This window comes from Oncorhynchus masou, chromosome 3 (genome assembly GCF_036934945.1).
Source record: "Oncorhynchus masou masou isolate Uvic2021 chromosome 3, UVic_Omas_1.1, whole genome shotgun sequence".
Classification (NCBI taxonomy): domain Eukaryota; kingdom Metazoa; phylum Chordata; class Actinopteri; order Salmoniformes; family Salmonidae; genus Oncorhynchus; species Oncorhynchus masou.
In genome coordinates this window covers 16,533,972-16,557,039 of record NC_088214.1, presented here as the reverse complement: position 1 = coordinate 16,557,039, position 23,068 = coordinate 16,533,972, and the positions used below count along the sequence as shown (strand labels likewise).

General features: G+C 43.3%; 1 protein-coding gene across 1 annotated transcript in view; it reads left to right on the top strand.

The window, feature by feature from the left end:
* Window positions 1–7,510: 7,510 nt before the first annotated feature.
* Window positions 7,511–23,068, top strand: part of LOC135511179 (GTP-binding protein REM 2-like) — a 31,707-nt gene continuing 16,149 nt past the window's right edge. Inside the window, exons 1-4 of the mRNA XM_064932790.1 lie at window positions 7,511–7,818; window positions 9,475–9,790; window positions 10,362–10,435; window positions 21,582–21,759. Of these exons, the coding sequence (XP_064788862.1) occupies window positions 7,807–7,818; window positions 9,475–9,790; window positions 10,362–10,435; window positions 21,582–21,759 (580 nt within the window). The 5' untranslated portion in view covers window positions 7,511–7,806. The remainder of the gene's footprint in view (window positions 7,819–9,474; window positions 9,791–10,361; window positions 10,436–21,581; window positions 21,760–23,068) is intronic.

Here is a 23,068-nt window from a genome sequence, read left to right as displayed (position 1 = left end):
TGCCTGTCCGGGCGGTGCTCGGCGTGGCTCCCCGTCACCGGCCTACTAGAAGTTGGCTCCCCTGCCTGTCCGGGCGGGTGCTCGTCACCGGCCTACTAGAAGTTGGCTCCCCTGCCTGTCCGGGCGGTGCTCGGCGGTCGTCGTCACCCGGCTCCCCTGCCCTCGGCGGTCGTCGTCACCGGCCTACTAGAAGTTGTCTCCCCTGCCTGTCCCTGTCCGGGCCTACGGTGCTCTGTCCGGGCGGCTCGGCGGTCGTCACCGGCCTACTAGAAGTTGTCTCCCCTGCCTGTCCGGGTGGTGCTCGGCGGTCGTCGTCATCGGCCTACTAGAAGTTGGCTCCCCTGCCTGTCCGGGCGGTGCTCGGCGGTCGTCGTCACCGGCCTACTAGAAGTTGGCTCCCCTGCCTGTCCGGGTGGTGCTCGGCGGTCGTCGTCATCGGCCTACTAGAAGTTGGCTCCCCTGCCTGTCCGGGTGGTGCTCGGCGGTCGTCGTCACCGTCCTACTAGAAGGTGGCTCCGCTGCCTGTCCGGGAGGTGCTCGGCGGTCGTCATCACCGGCCTACTAGAAGTTGTCTCCCCTGCCTGTTCGGGCGTTGCTCGGCGGTCGTCGTCATCGGCCTACTAGAAGTTGGCTCCCCTGCCTGTACGGGTGGTGCTCGGCGGTCGTCGTCATCGGCCTACTAGAAGTTGTCTCCCCTGCCTGTTCAGGCGGTGCTCGGCGGTCGTCGTCATCGGCCTACTAGAAGGTGGCTCCCCTGCCTATCCGGGTGGTGCTCGGCGGTCGTCGTCATCGGCCTCCTAGAAGTTGTCTCCCCTGCCTGTTCAGGCGGTGCACGGCGGTCGTCGTCATCGGCCTACTAGCCGCCACCGATCCCTTTTTTGTTGTCTGTTTGTTTGGTCTTATTAGTTGCACCTGTGTCTATTTGTGTGCTTGATGGGCTTCCTTATTTAAAGTACGTTTACCCGCCCTTGTTTCGTGCGGGATTATTATTGTGTTACGTGTGTGCGTTTAGGTGTGTTCGTGTTCTAGACCTGGTACCCTGTGTTTTGGGTGGTCCATTTATTTCCGCGCCCTGTGTTGTGTGCCTTGCTTTTGTGCGACATTAAAGTGCACTTTTCCCTGTGGAACTCTCTGCTCTCTGCGCCTGATTCCTCCTCACACACCTAGTCCCGCGTGACAAGAGGGCAAGTGCATTGAAAGAGTTTCGTTCTCAGTTGCAAAACCAGCAGAGACGTTTCACAAAACTGCATTCAGGGAACAACAGAATTGTGAGAGCTAGCTATGTACTGTCAAACAAAATTGCTAAACATATCAAGCCATTCACTGAGGGCAAATTCATCAAAGAATGTTTAATTGAATCTGCAGCAATACTTTGCCCCGACAAAGAAGAGCTGTTTGAAAATGTTTCCCTGTCAAGACGAACAGTTTTCACCTATTTCTCCTTGGCCCTGGATGAGAGCGGTGATGAACGTGACACGGCACAGTTGTTGAAATTCTTACGAGTCATAATCCCAGACTTTGAAATTACAGAGGAGCTTGCTTCAGTGCAGTCAATGAAGGGCACAACCACAGGGAAATATTTATTGGAGGAGGATAATAAGTGTGTGGCAAAGCTGGGACTGTGTTTTGAAAAGTTATCCAGTGTGACCACTGATGGGTGACCAAACTTGTCAGGACAAAACGTTGGCCTTTTGAAAAGGATACAAGATCAAGTAGCTGAGCTGAACCCAGAACAGAAAAGTATGTTGCTGCATTCATCAAGAGGTGCTCTGTTAATGTGTTCTGAAAATGAACCACATGGATACAGTCACTAAAGTGGTAAACTTCATAAGAGCAAAATCTGTTAACCACAGGCAGTTTGTCTCACTGATGGAAGAAACAGAGTTGGGTCATTCATACCACACAAACGTGAGATGGCTGTTTGGGGAAGGTGCTTAAAAGGGTGTGGGACCTGAAGTCGGAGATTGCTAAGTTTTTGCAAATGAAAGGAAAATATGTGGATTTCCCTGAACTGCAAGATAAAGAATGGTTGGCTGATTTTGCCTTCACAGTGGACATCATGGCCCTTTTTTTATTTTTCATCTCACCTTTATTTAACCAGGTAGAACAGTTGAGAACAAGTTCTCATTTACAACTGCGACCTGGCCAAGATAAAGCAAAGCAGTTTGACACATACAACAACACAGAGTTACACATGAAATAAACAAACATACAGTCAATAATACAGTAGAAAAAGCATATATACAGCATGTACAAATGAGGTAGGATAAGGGAGGTAAGGCAATAAATAGGCCATGGTGGCGAATTAATTACAATATAGCCATTAAACACTGGTATGGTAGAATGTGCAGAAGATGAATGTCAAATCAAATCAAATCAAATTTGTCACATAAACATGGTTAGCAGATGTTAATGCGAGTGTAGCGAAATGAATGTGCAAGTAGAGATACTGGGGTGCAAAGGAGCAAGATAAATAAATAAATACAGTATGGGGATGAGGTAGATTGGATGGGCTATTTACAGATGAGCTATGTACAGGTGAAGTGATCTGTGAGCTGCTCTGACAGCTGGTGCTTAAATCTAGTGAGGGAGGTAAGAGTCTCCAGCTTCAGTGATTTTTTCAGATGGTCCAGTCATTGGCAGCAGAGAACTGGAAGGAGAGGCAGCCAAAGGAAGAATTGGCTTTGGGTGTGACCATTGAGAAATGCCTGCTGGAGCGCATGCTACGGGTGGGTGCTGCTATGGTGACCAGTGAGCTAAGATAAGGCGGGGCTTTACCTAGCAGAGACTTGTAGATGACCTGGAACCAGTGGTTTGGCGTCGAGTATGAAGCGAGAGCCAGCCAACGAGAGCATACAGGTTGCAGTGGTGGGTAGTATATGGGGCTTTGGTGACAAAACAGATGGCACTGTGATAGACTGCATCCAATTTGTTGAGTAGAGGGTTGGAGGGTATTTTGTAAATTACATTGCCGAAGTCGAGGATCGGTAGGATGGTCAGTTTTACAAGGGTATGTTTGACAGCATGAGGGAAGGATGCTTTGTTGAAAAATAGGAAGCCGATTCTAGATTTAATTTTGGATTGGAGATGTTTAATGTGAATCTGGAAGGAGAGTTTACAGACAAGGATGGTGGATGGGGGTAAACCGCAAGCTTGTTCAATCCCAGCACTAGGCACTCATGTTTAAAAAAAAGTTTTACCCTACCCCAAACATTAACCCTTACCTTCTAACCAGACACCTAGGTATTTGTAGTTGTCCACATATTCTAAGTCAGAACCGCCCAGAGTAGTGATGCTGGATGGGTTGGCAGGTGCGGGCAGCGATCGGTTGAAGAGAATGCATGTAGTTTTACTTGCATTTAAGAGCAGTTGGAGGCCACGGAAGGAGAGTTGTATGGCATTGAAGCTCGTCTGGAGGTTAGTTAACACCGTGTCCAAAGAAGGGCCAAAGGTATACAGAATGGTGTCGTCTGCGTAGAGGTGGATCAAAGAATCACCAGCAGCAAGAGTGACATCATTTATGTATACAGAGAAGAGAGTCGGCCCGAGAATTGAACCCTGTGGCACCCCCATATAGACTGCCAGAGGACCGGACAACAGGCCCTCCGATTTGATGCACATCAGATGTACAACCTTGTCAAAGCCTTCAAGTGAAAATTGCTTGATAACACACACACACCCATTCAGATCACACAGCATGTCATATCAACAATATCTCATGGTTTGACACAGTTTGACTTCTGCATTCAACATTTGTCATGGGGGGTTTAAACATCAAATGTAGATTCCGAATGATTAAGGTCAGTGGTGTAAAGTACTTAAGTAAAAATACTTTAAAGTACTAAAGTAGTTTTTTGGGGTATCTGTACTTTACTTTACTATTTATATTTTTGACAACTTTTACTTTTACTTCTCTACATTCCTATAGAAAATATTGTACTTTTTATTCCATACAATTTTCCTGACAACCAAAAGTACTTAGTACTTAGTTACATTTTGAATGCTAAGCAGGACAGGAAATTTGTGAAATTCACGCACTTATCAAGAGAACATGTGGTCATCCCTACTGCATCTGATCTGGCAAACTCACAAAACACAAATGCATCTTTTATAAATATTGTTGGAGCGTTGGAGCGTTGGAGTGTGCCCCTGGCTATCTGTATATTTTTTAAACAAGAAAATGGTGCCCTCTGCTTTGATTAATATAAGGAATATAAAATTCTTTATACTTTTACTTCTACTTTTGATACTTAAGAATATTTTATCAATTACATTTATTTTTGATACTTAAGCATATTTAAAACCAAATACTTTTACACTTTTAGTATTTTACTGTGTGACTTTCACTTTTACTTGAGTAACTTTCTATTAAGGTATCTATACTTTTACTCAACTATGACAATTGGGTACTTTTTCCACCACTGATTAAGGTAAGAGTTAATGTTTGGGGTAGGGTAAACAAAATTAGTGCCTAGCGCTGGGATTGAACAAGCTTGCGGTTTACCCCCATCCACCATCCTTGTCCACAACGCCCTAGCAAGCCGCAAGCCTTCTTCATGATAATAGCATTCACTGTTACCTCGGGTGACCGGTTTTGAAGGCATCCTAGGGACGTGGAAGAATGTCAAATGTCACCTTGGGTCTCGAGTGACCTGGCTGGTCATATAGGCTATTTGTTAGGCCTTCAGTCGACATAATCTCCTTCAACAGCCGTGTAACTTTGACGAAAGACGTTCCTTAGCGTATAAGTGTTAATAGAGAATTGCTTGCTTTTATCTGGAGGTTGGACAAAATAACTTGGACAGGGACAATAGGAGCACATTGATGAATAGAGGGAGATGTCATTTTAACAAGGAATGACCAATCAAATCTCCATACACCTGAAACCCCACCTCTTTAAGGAATACCTAGGATAGGATAAAGTAATCCTTCTCACCCCCCCCCCCCTTAAATGATTTAGATGCACTATTGTAAAGTGGCTGACCACTGGATGTCATAAAGTGAATTCACCAATTTGTAAGTCGCTCTGGTTAAGAGCGTCTGCCAAATGACTTAAATGTAAATGTAAATGTTGGGTCTGACTCTGTAATATTATAGTAAAGAGCATCCCATGTTTTTAAAATGGCATTGTTTGACAAGCAGAGTCTCTAAAGTAGGATAATTGGATTTGAATGGGAGGTAATTCATATTTAGAGACAGCAAAAGTGGTATTTAAAATTCATTGGCATGGTGGGAATTACTTGAGCCCGAGATTGATTATATAATCAGTTGTTTTGCATCAGACTGAGTGCGTATGTGTGTGCGGGTGTGTGTGTGTGTGTGTGTGCGTGTGTGTGTGTGTGTGTGTGTGTGTGTGTGTGTGTGTGTGTGTGTGTGTGTGTGTGTGTGTGTGTGTGTGTGTGTGTGTGTGTGTGTGTGTGTGTGTGTGTGTGTGTGTGTGTGTGTGTGTGTGTGTGTGTGTGCGTGTGCGTGTGTGTGTGTGTGTTTCAGTTGCACTCAAATTCAGTTTGAGAGAGCACGTTCAAAACCCAGTGTAATCTAACAACGCAATGACATGGAGCACTTACTTCCAAATGTTCAATGACTAGTCTTTAAACGCACTCTGAGAAAAACAGAAATCTGCCCTATTTGCCACTTGACCCCTTTAACCTATTTCAGCCGAAAAGATCCTGCACACTATTGTTAATCAATCAACCTATTAACATGAGGAGCAGGAAGCATTTTGTCAGGCTGAGCTTTCTGTTAATGAGTGCAGTTATCTCAGTGATCTGCCTGCACTGTGATTCACACGCACACACATACACGATGCTCGCTCTGATGTACTGTTGAGACTTCAGTACTTCCTGCAGTCAAATGACTAGTGGCCTCATGGGTGGAATGTTATTTATATATTTATTTTTTTATAAATCCAATGTTTCTATTTCAAACGGTTTTGTTGTATTTCAGTCCCCATTCAGTCTGCATCAGTCATAACATGCTGTCCCGCTCTAGCTGCCACTGCTACTGAGGCTTGGGCCCAGACAGACAAAGAGATAGACAGACACAGGACATTGCTTTATCAGGCCCATAAGTGTGTAACAATTAACCACAAGGAGTAACTGGGGCTAACTATCCCTGGGGTGTAGTGAGTGTGTTGGAGGTGGTTCAGTAAACAGTTGTTCATGTGATGAGTAAACTAACCTTGGCTGAGACCTCAGACTCATGTTAGCTCCCAGAGGAAATGCCTGTCCAAAAAAGGTCCAGTCGTCAGCTCCACAAATACAAATTCCATCTAGACACCATAGCCGTAGAGCACACAAAACATACCACGGCCTAAACATCATCACCACAGGAAACTTCCACAAATTTGTCAACGATCTGAAAGACAAGGCAAGAAGGGCCTACTATGCCATAAAAAGGAACATAAAATTTGACATACCAATTAGGATATGGCTAAAAATACTTGAATCCGTTATAGAACCCATTGCCCTTTATGGTTGTGAAGTCTGGGGTCCGCTCACCAACCAAGAATTCACAAAATGGGGCAAACACCAAATTGAGACTCTGCATACAGAATTCTGCAAAAATATCCTCTCTGTACAATGGAAACCACCGAATAATGCATGTAGAGCAGAATTAGGCCGATACCCACTAATTATCCAAATCCAGAAAAGAGACGTTAAATTCTACAACCAACTTAAAGGAAGCGATTCCCAAACCTTCCATAACAAAGCCATTACCTACAGAGAGATGAACCTGGAGAAAGGTCAACTAAGCAAGCTGGTCCTGGTGCTCTGTTCACAAACACTGTGACTGACCAAAACTTAAGGAAAGCTTTGACTATGTACAGACTCAGTGAGCATAGCCTTGCTATTGAGAAAGGCCACCGTAGGCAGACCTGGCTCCCAAGAGAAGACAGGCTAATTGCACACTGCCCACAAAATGAGGTGGAACCTGAGCTGCACTTCCTAACCTCCTGCCAAATGTATAACCATATTAGAGACACATATTTCCCTCAGATTATACAGATCCACAAAGAATTCGAAAACAAACCCAATTTTGATGAACTCCCATATCTACTGGGTGAAATGCCACAGTGTGCCATCACAGCAGCATTATGTGTAACCTGTTGCCACAAGAAAAGGGCAACCAGTGAAGAATGAACACCATTGTAAATAGCACACACATTTATGTTTATTTATTTTCCTTTTTGTACTTTTTCTATTTGCTCATCATTACAACACTTCATATAGGCATATGACATTTAAAATGTCTTTATTATTTTTCAACCTCCGTGACCGTAATGTTTACTGTTCATTTGTATTGTTTAGTTCACTTTTGTTTATTATCTACTTCACTGTTTGGCAATGTTAACATATGTTTCCCATGCCAATAAAGTCCTTGAATGTAATTGAATTGAAAGAGAGCGAAAGAGAAAGAGTGGGAGAGAGAGAGATGAGCTTTGTAGCTCATACACTAAGGGCATTCTTTGGCGTTGGGACAAGAGGAGATTATGAGAAGGGGGCGTGCTAACGTTTTTTCTGTGCACAAGAAGGGCCGTTTATTCATAACACTCCCAGACGCAGGTGTAGATCGGGCTACCTATTCATATGCTCTGCACTCTTCTTCGATCAATACCTACACATCGAGACCAAGGGGCTTCGGGAGGAATTACCAGCCGGAGAATGGTTTCGCAATGTTAATTGATATTTGGTGCGGTTATTTTGTTCTCTCTCATCCATACTTCCCGAGCGCAAATGACTTGACATGGATTGTGGTCGCAGTTAGGGACTTTATTTGTGAAAAATAGAGGAATAATTTAACACGATGACTGACCAGGTAAGGTGACAAAAAAAATTCAGCTCTGACCTCACTGTTTTTATGTGCCAAACGTTTTCTTTGAGTTCACTAGACTATAACAAATTGCATCTTTAAACTACATACCGGTGCGCTGTATGCTACTTAACGTCTTTAGCAGAAAGACTACGGAGCTGGCTTGTGAGCTTCGCGATATGTGGAATTCTAGTAGCACGTGCACGCTGACAAAGCTGTCACTATGTTTACGCGCACAACTCCCACTCTCAATCAGCGTTGTCTGTCATCTCCCGAAAGGTGCGGACACATCAATAAGTATTTGTTTCATAAGCAGGCTCATCTCTCTTCTATAATAAATTAGGATCATTATTATGTTTTTACAGCATAATTACTCGACATGTTGAATTCGAAACTAAAATGTGATCATCAGTGGGCGAAATAATAGCGGGTCTAATAGTTATACTATAGTGGCAACACCACCAACAGTAGCCTAGAAGCCAGAGCAATTTAAGTCCTACAGTGGTAATACAATGAGCAAACAGAAGTATAGCAACAAAGCATTGCCTGCAGGCCTACAGTATTTTGTTATTGCTCAATGTTGTGTGTTACGGTTTGCCCTAGTTTCTCACCTGTCAGTCGATCCTTCTCCGTGTCGTTCTTTATTGCTCTCCTGCATCTCCTTGACAACAAAGACTTTGATTAATTCATTGCACCCTTTTAATTACTCTTATTGGTACTGTGCCTGAGTCCAGCAATACACTCTATCCTTGTGTGTCACTGAGTGGAGCTCAGCCACAGGCACACCTGCTCCTGGCTCTGTGCTAGCTGTTTGCTGGCTCCCAGGGTGAGTTCTCCAGCTATATGAATTGCTGTATTAATATTGATGGAGGTCATCTGACTGATCTGCTGCAGTACACACGCTGAATGCTCCCAGCAACACAAACTGATGGCTTTGGTTGTTGTTGAAAACTGATGGCTTTGGTTGTTGTTGAAAACTGATGGCTTTGGTCATTGTTCTGAGAACACTGAAGTCTCTATACTGTGCGTACACACACACTTTATTTTACTAGGCAAGTCAGTTAAGAACAAATTCTTATTTTCAATGACGGCCTTGGAACAGTGGGTTAACTGCCTGTTCAGGGGCAGAATGACAGATTTGTACCTTGTCAGCTCAGGGATTCGAACTTGCAACCTTTCGGTTACTAGTCCAACGCTCTAACCACTAGGCTACCCTGCCGCCCCATAGAGCCTATAGCTTACTGTAGACATGTTTAACTGCTTTTGTGTGTGACATGCAGGAGGAGGGCTCATGGACATTTATGTTCTGGACCTATTTTCTGCTAATGCATCCCAGAGTCCCATTGTAACAGTCTTGCTTCCATCCCTGTCCTCGCCCCAACCTGAGCTTGAACCAGGGACCCTCTGAACACATCAACAACCGCCCCCCACGAAGCATCATTACATTTCACTCCACGAAAGCCTTGGAGCTGATCTGATAGGTCAGAAGACCGATTAGTGTTTAAACGCAGCATTTGCTTCCATAGTAATAGGCCTACTGTGTCAACTATTTGTGTCAAATGTAACTCTTCTTCTCCTGCATTAACATTCACTCAGTTCCATGCTCATAAGGGTCATGTCCTTTGGGGCTTGTACTCACTACCTATTTTTTGTCTCTCTCAGTACAGTATGTTTCTTACCACCGCTCCCCCTCTGAGAAGAGGAAGCACACCTCTACCAATCAAGCACCAGCTGAGGCGGGAGGAGGCCGTATCAGAGGACCGTGATTGGATACCAGGGATTGACAAACCATCCACACTGCCAATCAGTGACACTCTTTGCCAGGATGAATTATTTGGTCAGGCGGCGGAGGGGTATCATGGGAGTGCTATAAGGATTGTACTACTTGGGCAGAATGGGGTTGGAAAATCATCGCTGGCTCTGTCCCTGGCTGGACTGTCAGACAGATCTCTTTCGGTGGACTCTGAAACAGCCTGTGGTAAAGTTCTTCAATGTGTTTCTATTTGTGTGTGTGGATTGTAGTGTGTGTGCAGTGTGCACGTGGTATCTACTTTATGTCAATCGCATTACATCATCCACCACAAAAGACCAACATCATTCTGATTCGTGAGGTTGAGAGTTACTTTTCCCATTTTCTGAGTGCACTCTAAAGGCAGAGAAATGACAAGATCAACCAAAAAAAGCACTCTGTGTCACGAGGCTGTCTGAAAGGTCAGGGTGATAATAACAGCAGTCTTGGGCCAATCACTCAACCAATCAATGCTCCAGCAGAGTGATGGGCACACGGCTCTGTAAGAGGTGCTGCAAGAGACATGTCATGAAGAGTCCGACCACAAAGTATTAATTTTTATGGTTCCTAGAATCCTGGAGAGTCAAGGTATTTGCAACATAGCTATTTCTGGAACCTTAACAACTGCGACCTAATCAATAGGCTGAATGTGTTCTTCCATATCCACCTCAAACCATTTGTGAGTGTGTGTTATCATGTGTTTGTGTATCACTTTATTGTTACATTGTTGTGTATGTTCATGTGTCATGTTTGGTTACAGGAGAAGGCTACGAGCGCACAGTGTCAGTTGACGATGAGGAGAGTTCAGTCATCATTTATGACAACTGGAAACAGGTATTTAAGGCATTCTCTACACCACAGGTGTCAAAACGCATTCACGGAGGGACAAGTGTCTGCGGGTTTTCGTTCCTCCCTTGTACTTGATTGATCAACTAAGGTCACTAATTAGTTACAAACTCCCCCCCCCCTTTTGTCTAGGCCTTAATTGGAGCCAAATTGAATGGAAATAACAAAAACCAGCAGACATTCAGCCCTTCATGGAATGAGTTTGACACCACTGCTCTACACTGTCATTCTACTACTGTCAATATGTTCAATTAATTCTCTCTGTACTGTCTGTCTTGTCTTGGTCTCTCTCTTTCTCTCTGAATCTAATTCACTTTGCCTTTATGACACAGATTGCATTCCTGTTCATGCCACTCCATTTTGAATAGATAAGCCACCCGGAGACAGTGGCAGCCACAGATTATATGCCTTTTAGCCTTCTTTAGCTCTTACTTAGATAACTTGAAATTGCTTTCACATTCATGTGATTTGCTCGAATTTCTGTCTGAGTACAGATATTTGGTGGGCGGTAATGCAGATGATTTGCTTCATTACATGTTTTGATAAATAGCCTGAATGTGTACAGTCCTCTCTTTTCCGGCAGAATTTGGAAGGGATTTTGAGTGGTCTTAGAATGAGATTGTTTTGTTCTATTCAAATATTTGAGTTATAAAGAGGCTAGAGGAGCACAGCTGGTCTAAGGTGATTTTGTGTGTGTGTGTGGGGGGGGGTGGCACAGGTGTAAGAGTATGTAGCCACACTGAGGCAGTGGCAGCCAATAATTTAATCTAATTATTTAAATATGTAATAAAGACATGAATCAGCATTACCACCCTGCAAATATCAGACGGAAAAATTGGAACATGAATGAGATTGTTTTGTCGTATTCAAATATCTGAGTTATATAGAAGCCAGAGAAACACAGCTGTACTAAGGCTGATCTGTGTTAATACTGTGTGTGTGGGGGGGGGGGGGGGGGTTGGACACTGAGTATGTCCTTATGATAAAGTACACTTGGTAATAGTCTAATATTAACCAGGTAATAGCCTTCTATGATGATGGTACACTCAATGCTGTAGTGGGTACACATGGACTTTATACCAGATGTCCAGGAGGATTTGTTACTCCCTAGTTTACTAAGTGTGAGTTATTTAAACCTACAGATGTAGGATCTTCATTTTATCACCCTGTTGCAGGACAACCTTCAAGAAACACAGGACATTTACAATGTGTAGTGTATTTGAGGTATAAAAAGGCCAGAAAAGGTTTTGTAATTTCCACTATGAATTGTCAAACTTGATTTTCCCTTACGAAAAATGTGTCAACACATACAAAAATGTCCATGAATTATAATCCACATAATAATTCCCATTTCTTGTTGCAGAATGATGTTCCTGCTGAAACAAACTGGTTTAAATTAAGATCCTGCGTCAAATAAAATACAATAGTGTTTGTGACATGCTTCATGACAAAAACGGGTGTAGACGGACAGTGAAATGCTTATTTTCGGGCCCTTCCCAACAATGCAGAGAGAAAACAGGAGAAATAATAGAGAAATAATAACGGGTGTAATAAATATATAATGAGTAACGGTAACTTGGCTATGCACGGGGTACCAGTAATGAGCCAATGTTTAGGGGTATGAGGTAATTGAGGTAGATACAGCACAGTGCCTTCAGAAAGTATTCAGACCCCTTGACTTTTTCCACAATTTGTTACGTTACCACCTTATTCTAAAATTAATTAAATTCATGTTTTTCCTCATCCATCTACACACTACCCCATAATGACACATTTTTTCAAATGTACACTACCGTTCAAAATTTTGGGGTCACTTAGAAATGTCCTTGTTTTTGAAAGAAAAGCAAAACAATTTGTCCATTAAAATAACATAAAATTAATCAGAAATACAGAGTAGACATTGTTAATGTTGTAAATTACTATTGTAGCTGGAAACGGCTGTAGTAGAATATCTACATTGGCTCACAGAGGCCCATTATCATCAACCATCACTCCTGTGTTCCAATGGCACGTTGTGTTAGCTAATCCAAGTTTATTATTTTATTATTTTAATCCAAGTTTATTATTTTAGAAAGCTCTTTGCAATTATGTTAGCACAGCTGAAATCTGTTGTACTGATTTAAAGAAGCAATAAAACTGGCCTTCTTTAGACTAGTTGAGTATCTGGAGCATCAGCATTTGTGGGTTCGATTACAGGCTCAAAATGTCCAGAAACAAAGAACTTTCTTCTGAAACTCATCAGTCTATTCTTATTCTGAGAAATGAAGGCTATTCCATGAGAGAAATTGCCAAGAAACTGAAGATCTCGTACAACGCTATGTACTACTCCCTTCACAGAACAGCGCAAACTGGCGCTAACCAGAATAGAAAGAGGAGTGGGAGGCCCCAGTGCACAACTGAACAAGAGGACAAGTACATTAGTGTCTAGTTTGAGAAACAGATGCCTCACAAGTCCTCAACTGGCAGCTTCATTAAATAGTACCCGCAAAACACCAGTCTCAACATCAACAGTGAAGAGGCGACTCCGGGATGCTGGCCTTCTAGGCAGTTGGAAAAAAAAGCCATATCTCAGACTGGCCAATAAAATGAAAAGATTAAGATGGACAAAAGAACACAGACACTGGACAGAGGAACTCTGCCTAGAAGGCCAGCATCCCGGAGTCGCCTCTTCACTCTTCACAAAACCAAGCCATGAGGTCTAAGGAATTGTCCGTAGAGCTCCGAGACAGGATTATGTCGAGGCACAATTCTGGAGAAGGGTACCAAAAAATGTCTGCAACATTGAAAGTCCCCAAGAACAAAGTGGCCTCCATCATTCTTAAATGGAAGAAGTTTGGAAGCACCAAGACTCTTCCTAGAGCTGGCTGCCCGACTAAACTGAGAAATCAGGGGGAAAGGGCCTTGGTTAAGGGAGGTGATCAAGAACCTGATGGTCACTCTGACAGAGGTCCAGAGTTCCTCTGTGGTGATAGGAGAACCTTCCAGAAGGACAACCATCTCTGCAGCACTCCAACAATCAGGCCTTTATGGTAGAGTGGCCAGATGGAAGCCACTCCCCAGTAAAAGACACATGACAGCCCACTTGGAGTTGCTAAAAGGCACCTAAAGGACTCAGACCATGGGAAACAAGATTCTCTGGTCTGATGAAACCAAGATTGAACTCTGGCCTAAAGCCAAGCATCACGTCTGGAGGAAACCTGTCACCATCCCTACGGTGAAGCATGGTGGTGGCAGCATCATACTGTGGGGATGTTTTTCAGTGGTAGGAACTGGGAGTCTATTCAGGATTGAGGGAAAGATGAACAGAGCAAAGTACAGAGAGATCCTTGATGAAAACTTGCTCCAGAGTGCTCAGGACGACACCTTCCAACAGAACAACAACCCAAAGTCACAGTCAAGACAATGCAGGAGTTGTCTCTGAATGTCCTTGAGAGGCCCAGCCAGAGCCTGGAATTGAACCCAATCGAACGTCGCTGGAGAGACTTGAAAATAGCTGTGCAGCGACACTCCCCATCCAACCTGACAGAGCTTGAGAGGATCTGCAGAGAAGAATGGGATAAACTCCCCAAAAACAGGTGTGCCAAGCAATTTGCAGAAATATCTAAAAACCTGTTTTTGCTTTGTCATTGTGGGGTATTGTGTGTAGATTGATGATGGGGGAAAAACACAATATAATCCATTTTATAATAAGGCTGTAACATTAAAAAATGTGTTTTTTTACATCGGTAGTGTCGTTTCGCTCAGGGGAACTCCATTTTAAGGCATTTCTCTAAAAGGGAATAAACTTTCAAGCTTTCACCTCTTTTTATCTCTCTGGTCTTGCTTTTTTCAGTAAAGATGTTTCTTTCTCCTCCCTCCATCTTTTCCCTGATCTACCTCTTTTCTACAAAAAAATCTAATCAAATTGTATTTGTCACATGCGCCAAATACAACACGTGTAGACCTTAGAGTGAAATGCTTACTTACAAGCCCTTAACCAACAATGCCGTTTTCATCTTAAAATTAATCTCCTCTCTCTCTCTCCTTCTCTCTTGCCCCTCTGGTTCGTGTGCTCCCTTTCTTACTCAGAACTGACCCTTTTTTAGTGTAGTTAAATCTCTCTGAAAGTCAGTTACATGTGTTATTCTCTGCATGTTTATACAAGTGCAGGTGTTACGCCATGGCAACATGAGCAGGCCAGTGGGGTTTGGAGCGGCTCCAGCCCAGCAGCAGTAAGGCGAGAGAGCAGACTGGACCAGCTCCCGCTCGCCCCAACACACACACACACAGTCATTCAAACACACTCACCAACACCCTTCTTTCACTGCTGATGCCACGTTGACCCTGATAGCAGCATCACTGCAATGAATTCTGGGTGTGTGTGCATACTTGTATGCGTAGCATGCGTGCAGTGTGCACTGACCCCAGAGGATTTTGCCTAACTCTAGCTAGTCCCCTATTCCATCTGTGCTCCACCCTCCCCAGGTTACCATGGTGACCAGTGGACTGAACAAATCCCCAACATGGATTACATCATGTAGTTGTAGAAGCAGTGGGCTACAAAGCCTCTGGCTCCCAAAGTTGGTGGCAACCACTGGTTTTACTGTAGCTGCATGTGCCTCATCATAACCCAACCAATCATCTGGAGTATTTTCTAGGATAATAAAACATTTATAATAACTAGATTGTGATTTTAGAGTGGTTCCTTGGTTCCCAGCTGATTCACACCTGCTGCTAGTTGTACCTTATTCCATGTCAAAGCACCTGAGTCCTACACTATCAGCAGCCATACAGCCACATCATCACAGAACATTTCACAGAGTACACTCACACACACAAAGCGCTCAGAGAGTCTACACACTCACAGCGGCGCTCTGAGCTTCTCTTCAGCTAGCCCTGGGACTGGGAGTCTTGACGTCAGGCTTAAATAAGTCATCCAGCTTCCTAAAATAGCCGGCACATGCATGGCCGGGACCTGGATGTCCTCGACTGTACTATTTGCCATCTTCTGTGTAGATCACTCATGCAGACAATTAGCCACCATCTTTCAGGGCCAGTGGGATGTGTTTTGATGGTTGTTAACAGGCTGACCACACCTGTCTGCACCACCAGGCTTTTTCGATGCTGGAGGTCTGAGCCAGCTGTGAGCGAATGGATCTAAGTGTAGAGCCATTCATTACTGCACCGGCAAGCCTATCGAAACACACTGTATGTCTGCTGCAAGTGTCTATAATTATTTGACAACTGTAAAGTGCAACATTTATGGTAGAAAACCTTGGAAGCACTCCGAGGCCAATCGAAGTCGGCCAGTACACGGTAGCTATCTTGAAAGGAGACAAGGATGTGTGTGATTTGGTGGTGTTCACTGCTTGACTTGGGCAGGTGCTCACGGGAGCCAAGTACCGGTACCTCATATTTTCTACTGCTGGAGCTTGTTTAGTTTAATTTTAGTTTAATTTATTTTCACCAAAGAAAACAAGTGATCGACAACAATACAAATAAAATTTGGATAAAATTTGGATTGATATCCGGGCTTTTCGCTGGCCATGGCAGAACACTGACATTCCTGTCTTGCAGGAAATCATGCACAGAACAAGCAGTATGGCTGGTGGCATTGTCATGCTGGAGGGTCGTGTCAGGATGAGCCTGCAGGAAGGGTATCACATGAGGGAGGAGAATGTCTTCCCACAGCGTTGTAATTGCCTGCAATGACAACACGCTTGGTCCGATGATGCTGTGACACACCGCCCCAGACCATGACGGACCCTCCACCTCCATCCCGCTCCAGAGTACAGGCCTCGGTGTAACGCTCATTCATTCGACGATAAATGCGAATCCGACATTCACCCCTGGTGAGACAAAACCGTGACTCATCAGTGAAGAGCACTTTTTGCCAGTCCTGTCTGGTCCAGCGATGGTGGGTTTTTGCCCATAGGCGACGCTGTTGCCGGTAATGTATGTGAGGACCTGCCTTACAACAGGCATACAAGCCCTCAGTCCAGCCTCTCTCAGCCTATTGTGGACAGTCTGAGCACTGATGGAGGGATTGTGTGTTCCTGGTGTCACTGGGGCAGTTGTTGTTGACATCCTGTACCTGTCCTGCAGGTGTAATGTTTGGATATTCCGATCCTGTGCAGATGTTGTTACACGTGGTCTGCCAATTCGAGGACGATCAGCTGCCCATCCTGTCTCCATGTAGCGCTGTCTTAGGCATCTTACAGTACGGACATTGCAATTTATTGCCCTGGCCACATCTGCAGTCCTCATGCCTCTTTGCAGCATGCCTAAGGCACGTTCACGCAGAGTCAGTAGTAAGGAGTCAGTAGTAAGGCCTCATTAGTGTCCTAAGTTTTCATAACTGTGACCTCAATTGCCTACCATCTGCAAGCTGTTAGTGTCTTAAAACCTCTTACAGCTACCCCCCTACTTTTTTCAATTTCCGCCTGAAGACAAACCCAAATCTAACTGCCTGTAGCTCAGGCTCAGAACCAAGGATATGCATATTCTGGATTTCATTTGAAAGAAAACACTCTGAAGTTTGTGTAAATGTGAATTGATTGTAGGAGAATATTTCACAATGGATCTGGTTTAGACAATACAATGAAAAAAACATGTGTTTTTTCATTTTTATTGTTGTATCATCGTCTTTAAACTGAACAAGCCAAAACAAACGTTCAGATAGAATGATAGGGACAATTTCAGTGACAAACATAAGAGGGCAACAGTACTTGTGCAAAGTTTCAGAATGATAACTTCCAAAATGAGTGCGCAACATGACATTTGTCATGAAGTCACCCAGGTGTCCCACACAAGTAGCCCAAATGTACCCAAGTGGCCAAATTGGTGAAGTTATACATTTTGAATGGAATAACTATATACAAAATACCAAGATGGTATTCTAACACACACCCCCAAAAAATGGAGAAAAAACATGAAAAAAAAATATACATTTACAAAATAACACTTTCAATATTTGGAAGACCCTCAGTCCTCTACACAATATTGTGCTGCTCATACCAGGTGCCATAGCAGTCTCTTTCTGCTGTAAAACAGAGGGTCACCAAGCATGTGGCGCAGGTGATGGGGAACTTAATTTTGCAAAGAACACAGTGACGCCTCCATGCTGTGCCCTTTTGGCCCTGAGGCACATCCATGCCTGCAGAAATAAATTTGGGCAGATGAACACCACTTGTGGCAGGAGCTGGATGAACACCTTGGCACTGGGGGCTCCCATTCGGAGTCAGTGTCACTGTGAAAGAAAATGTTCAGTTAGAATAGTTTCACATATGAGCACTGTATCAACAGGTATAATAAACAGATACATATAGAGTACAGGGAACATAAGGTTGAATATATTATTATAGACCTGCTAGATCTACTGTCTCATTTATATTATGACAGACCAGCTAGATCTACTGTCTATTTTATATTATGACATTTCAGCTAGATCTACTGTCTCTATTATATTATGACAGACCAGCTAGATCTACTATCTTTATTATATTACAACAGACCAGCTGTATCTACTGTCTCCATTTTACTTTGGCCATTTTTGTGGGCCTGCCCTCCCCTCAACAGCCTCATAGGCTATTTCATGTGGGGGTGGGTTGGCAGACACACGCATCTCACATTTCATTACATTACATTTTTATATATTGCTACTAAAATGTTTAAAAAAAAATCACACATTTTTTATTTAACCAGGCAAGTCAGTAAGAACAAATTCTTATTTTTAATGACGGCCTAGGAACAGTGGGTTAACTGCCTGTTCAGGGGCAGAACGACAGATTTGTACCTTGTCAGCTCAGGGGTTTGAACTTGCAACCTTCCGGCTCTAACCACTAGGCTACCCTAGGCTACCACTAACCACTAAACACTAGGCTACCCTGGTGGTAATTTCAAACAACGGCATTAGCAAAACGATGTCCTCTCCGTTCAAAAAATAGTCCTCCATTTGGGAATCGCTAAATGAATCGTCCTCTACCAATCTCTGTCTCACTTTCCCGATCAATTTCTTCTAAAATTGTGTGTACATCTGTATATCTAGACTTAGATTTAGCTTTCCCTGACTTGGTCGCCATACTGATTGATATATAAACAGCTGAAGATGCGCTTTACCACAACGTAACATGCGTTGCTCCTTCAGGTATGAAACTTCAATGGCGAATGACCCTCTTTTTCACCGGAGTTTACGACATGGGTTGGTCTTCCAACACATAAACATTACATATTGCCGTTTACCTCAGCTCATTGGCTATCTACCCAGCTAGATTTCAAGACGATCAGTGTTCATTGGGTTAAAATAGAGTCAATCAACGAAACAGCGGTCATATCATTGGTGCACAGTGATGTCATTACTTGTTGTCTTCAAATTGGTTTCTTTCAGTCAATACGTCCCGAGAAATGGCCCATCGCATTTGGTTGTGTTACAAAAAAAACAGTTGATTGCAATGAAACCAAACATGACTGGAAAAGTCACGTTTTGTGTGTGTATTTACATCGAATGTGTCGTCGAAAATGGAATGAGACGGAATTCACGACACAAGCGGTTCACAGAATGTTTTGTATTAGGCTATAAAAATGAATTTGATCAAACAAAAGACCATTCATTGTGTAACAATGAGCATTGGGATTGCAAACAGAGGAAGATCATCAAAGGAAAACTATTTATTTTATTGCAGTTTGTGATTTTGTTACGCCTGTGCTGGTTGAAATAGTTGTTTTTTATGGGGCTCTATACTCAGATAATCGCATCGTATTCTTTCGCAGTAAATCCTTTTTAAAATCTGACTACGCAGTTGGATTAGCAAGATTCTAGGCTTTCAAAACACGTGAGACACTTGTATTTTTATGAATGTTTAATATGACTATTTATGTAGCGATCACCGTATGTTGTTGAATTTAATCCCTCTAACGGGTTCTTTGCGCAGAGGTTAACGACCGTTCCACAGGTGCATGTTCATTAATAGTTGGGAAACAGTTTAAACCCTTTACAATGAAGATCTGTGAAGTTTGCATTTTTACGAATTATCTTTGAAAGACAGGGTCCAGAAAAAGGGACGTTTCTTTTTTTGCTGAGTTTATATGGAGAGCAGTATTGTGTGTGTCTGAATAGAGGGGTCAGTATCTATTGTTGTGTGTGTCTGTCTGTATAGAGCGGTCAGTATCTAGAACAAATAGATTTGAGTGTTTTTAAAGAGTTCAGAGTTTAACATGGGACACAGTATTTAGTAGTTCATTCAGATATTGCTGAAGAATCAGCTACTCTTTCTGGGGTCCACATGAAACATGAAACATTACATCATACAGAACACTAATGGACAAGAACAGAACTACACACATTTAAAATAAGAACAATGGACCAAAGGAGGAGAATGCAGACTGTCTTGGAGAGACTAATATACAGTAAGAGAATGAATTTTATTTTTATTTTGGAATCTTTCATCAGAGAGGCTAAGCATACAAGTCAACTGTATGTCTAGAAATGCATTGGAAATCATTCAGATTTCTTTGTAAAATAAAATATATGTGTATACTGTACTTTTAACTTCAAAACATATTTGACAAAATGATGTCTAATGTCATGTATATTCACCATTTTCCTGTATTGCATTTACACATGATCCTGAATGAGATTCACGGTGAAAACATCAGGTTTCAGTTGTTTCTGTTTATGGCTTTTACTCAGGAGGCCCTGGTGCATCAATAATCTTTGGTGATTATATGGGGACATACGCTAAGTGACAAGTTACACTAAAAGTGAGCTTGTGAGAGTCCGGTATGTGTGCATTAGTGTGGGCATGTGAGAGTGTAGTACACGTATGCAAGCTGTAAATAATTGTGTGTGTGTGTGGAGGGCAGTATACCATGACAGATGGTCTGAGTAGAACAGAACAGAGAGGAGCTGTCTGACTAGAAGACAAACACAGTGTTGAGTTATCAAGCATACCACTGATGAAAAGCCATTTTATTTTGTCACATATACCCTGGAGAGCTCTCTGTCATGACACTGACCATCCTTCTCCGGCGTGGCCGTGTTTCTCTTGGCTGCTTACAAAGATTAGTCGCTGTCTCTCCCTGCTCCACAAAGCCTGCTAGTCCCACTCCACTACCCCATCTCCTCCCTCCTCTCATCCTCCTCCCGTCTCTCATCCCTCCCCTCTCCTCCCCCTGCACCAAGCCCAGACGGTGACAGGTGGCCAGGCTCACTTCTGCGCCGCTAACTCCCCTCCCTCCTCCAGAGAGAGATGGAGTGGGTTCCAGAGACCATGGATTCCCTGCTGCGGGGTACAATCCTCTTTGGCTTGTAGGAGCTGGGAATTGTTCAGGCGGAGGCTCTCCAGAGGGCTGAAATGTACCTTCAGATCCATGTGGATGTAGGGCACACAGACCGAAACAGACACAGTCAGACACAGGCAGACAGGGCTGGCTATGGTGGGTTAAGAAAGGGGGCTGGCAGCTCTTCTCCTTCTGTGTGCCTGAGTGAGTGAATCAGAGAGGTCTGTCCTCCAGAGCCACAGTTTACTATACAGGCCAGGACTAGAGGGAGGGAAACATTTTTTAAGCCCAGTGCTTCAGTGGGGAGTGGCCACCACTAAAAGGGTCAGAAGCCTCAAACTGAAGCAGGAAGTTCACAAGGGCACAATGTGTTGTGTTGGATTTAGGACAAAGCCCCTGTGAGTCCACTCAGCAGAGAACGTAAAGTAGGATTAAAATAAGCATTATGCCAGGTGGTGAGGGATAAGAACTGGCACAATAGTACTGATTTAGAATGATTCAATTCTGAATTTCAGAGCTGGGTAATCATCTTAAATCCTCCCTCTGATATAAGCGGTCATTATGTTACTTGCATTAAAACAAGGTAGGTTATAGCCTGGGTGGTGTGGTGGTCAATATACATGTTTGAATCCAGCCCACTCTTTACCTTTCTTTCTCTGACTCTACACTATCCAACAAAACATAAAAAATGCTAAATATATTCATATAAACATAATGTAGGTTGTTGAGAAGAGAACAAGTGTATATCAGTATCATGTGTGTGTGTGTGTGTGTGTGTGTGTGTGTGTGTGTGTGTGTGTGTGTGTGTGTGTGTGTGTGTGTGTGTGTGTGTGTGTGTGTGTGTGTGTGTGTGTGTGTGTGTCTGTGTGTGATGCAGGACCTGTCCACGCTGCAGTGTGAGGTGGTTGTCCTGGTGTTCTCGGTGACTGACAGGAGGAGTTTCCAGCGCACTGCACAGCTCCGCCTCATCCTCAGGGAGTCACTGCCCCACACTCCCATCATCCTCGTGGGCAACAAGAGTGACCTTGTCCGTTGTCGAGAGATCAGCACAGAGGGTAGGGAGGACATCCTCGCTATACTGTAACACACATACACACCGTTATCATATGAGTGCTCAAGGCATATATTTTTAACGTGCCTCCTGTCAATCAAAGGGTCTCTCCTTTCCACCTTGTGCCACCATTCTCATGTAATCACCTACAGTGCAGTGTACAGATATAATACAGTATTGCATGCAAATGTATAAAATACTTACTTACTGTCGATACCATATAACCCCCACCACTTTTCCCAACCATTCTCATCATAACACCAGCAATGTCTCAGTACAGTATGGTTGAGATTGGCACAGGAGTGAAAATCCATTCCTGTCCCTTCTTGTCCTGTCAATTTTTTTTACTGTACTGTCTTGATCCTGCAACAGTTTTATAACGCAGGAACTTCCCTGTCCCGCCCAATAAAAATCACTCCTATTCCTTCCCGTGCTCAATTTTACACGCAGAAATCAGCTCTGCAGATATCATCTCTGCATGTGAGTAGCCATAGCAACTGCTCCATTTGGCTGCCACTTAGCGCTCACGAGACAGTTGCCTGCCATACACACACAGCCGATAACAACCACATTATGAGATTTTTTACGATGAAGGCAGCCTCACTACTTCGTCGGAATAACTCTATTCCTCTCATAAAGGCTTCATCCTTCACTGACATACGTTGGCATCTGAGGTAAAGTAGTGAGTGAGCCGTAGCCATGGCTACAACTGCAGCGAAATGACAATACATTTTTTATAGGTTTTGATTACGTAAACTACACTACCGTTCAAACATTTGGGGTCACTTAGAAATATCCTTGCTTTTGAAGAAAAGAAAAGCTAATTTTTTGTCCATTCAAAATAACATCACTTTGATCAGAAATACAGTGTAGATGTTGTAAATGACTATTGTAGTTGGAAACGGCAGATTTTTTAATGGACTATCTACATTGGCGTACAGAGGCCCATTATCAGCAACCATCACTCCTGTGTTCCAATGGCACGTTGTGTTAGCTAATCCAAGTTTATTATTTTAAAAGGCTAATTGATCATTAGAAAGCTCTTTGCAATTATGTTAGCACAGCTGAAATCTGTTGTACTGATTAAAGAAGCAATAAAACTGGCCTTCTTTAGACTAGTTGAGTATCTGGAGCATCAGCATTTGTGGGTTCGATTACAGGCTCAAAATGTCCAGAAACAAAGAACTTTCTTCTGAAACTCATCAGTCTATTTTTGTTCTGAGAAATGAAGGATATTCCATGCGAGAAATTGCCAAGAAACTGAAGATCTGGTACAGCGCTGTGTACTACTCCCTTCACAGAACAGCGTAAAC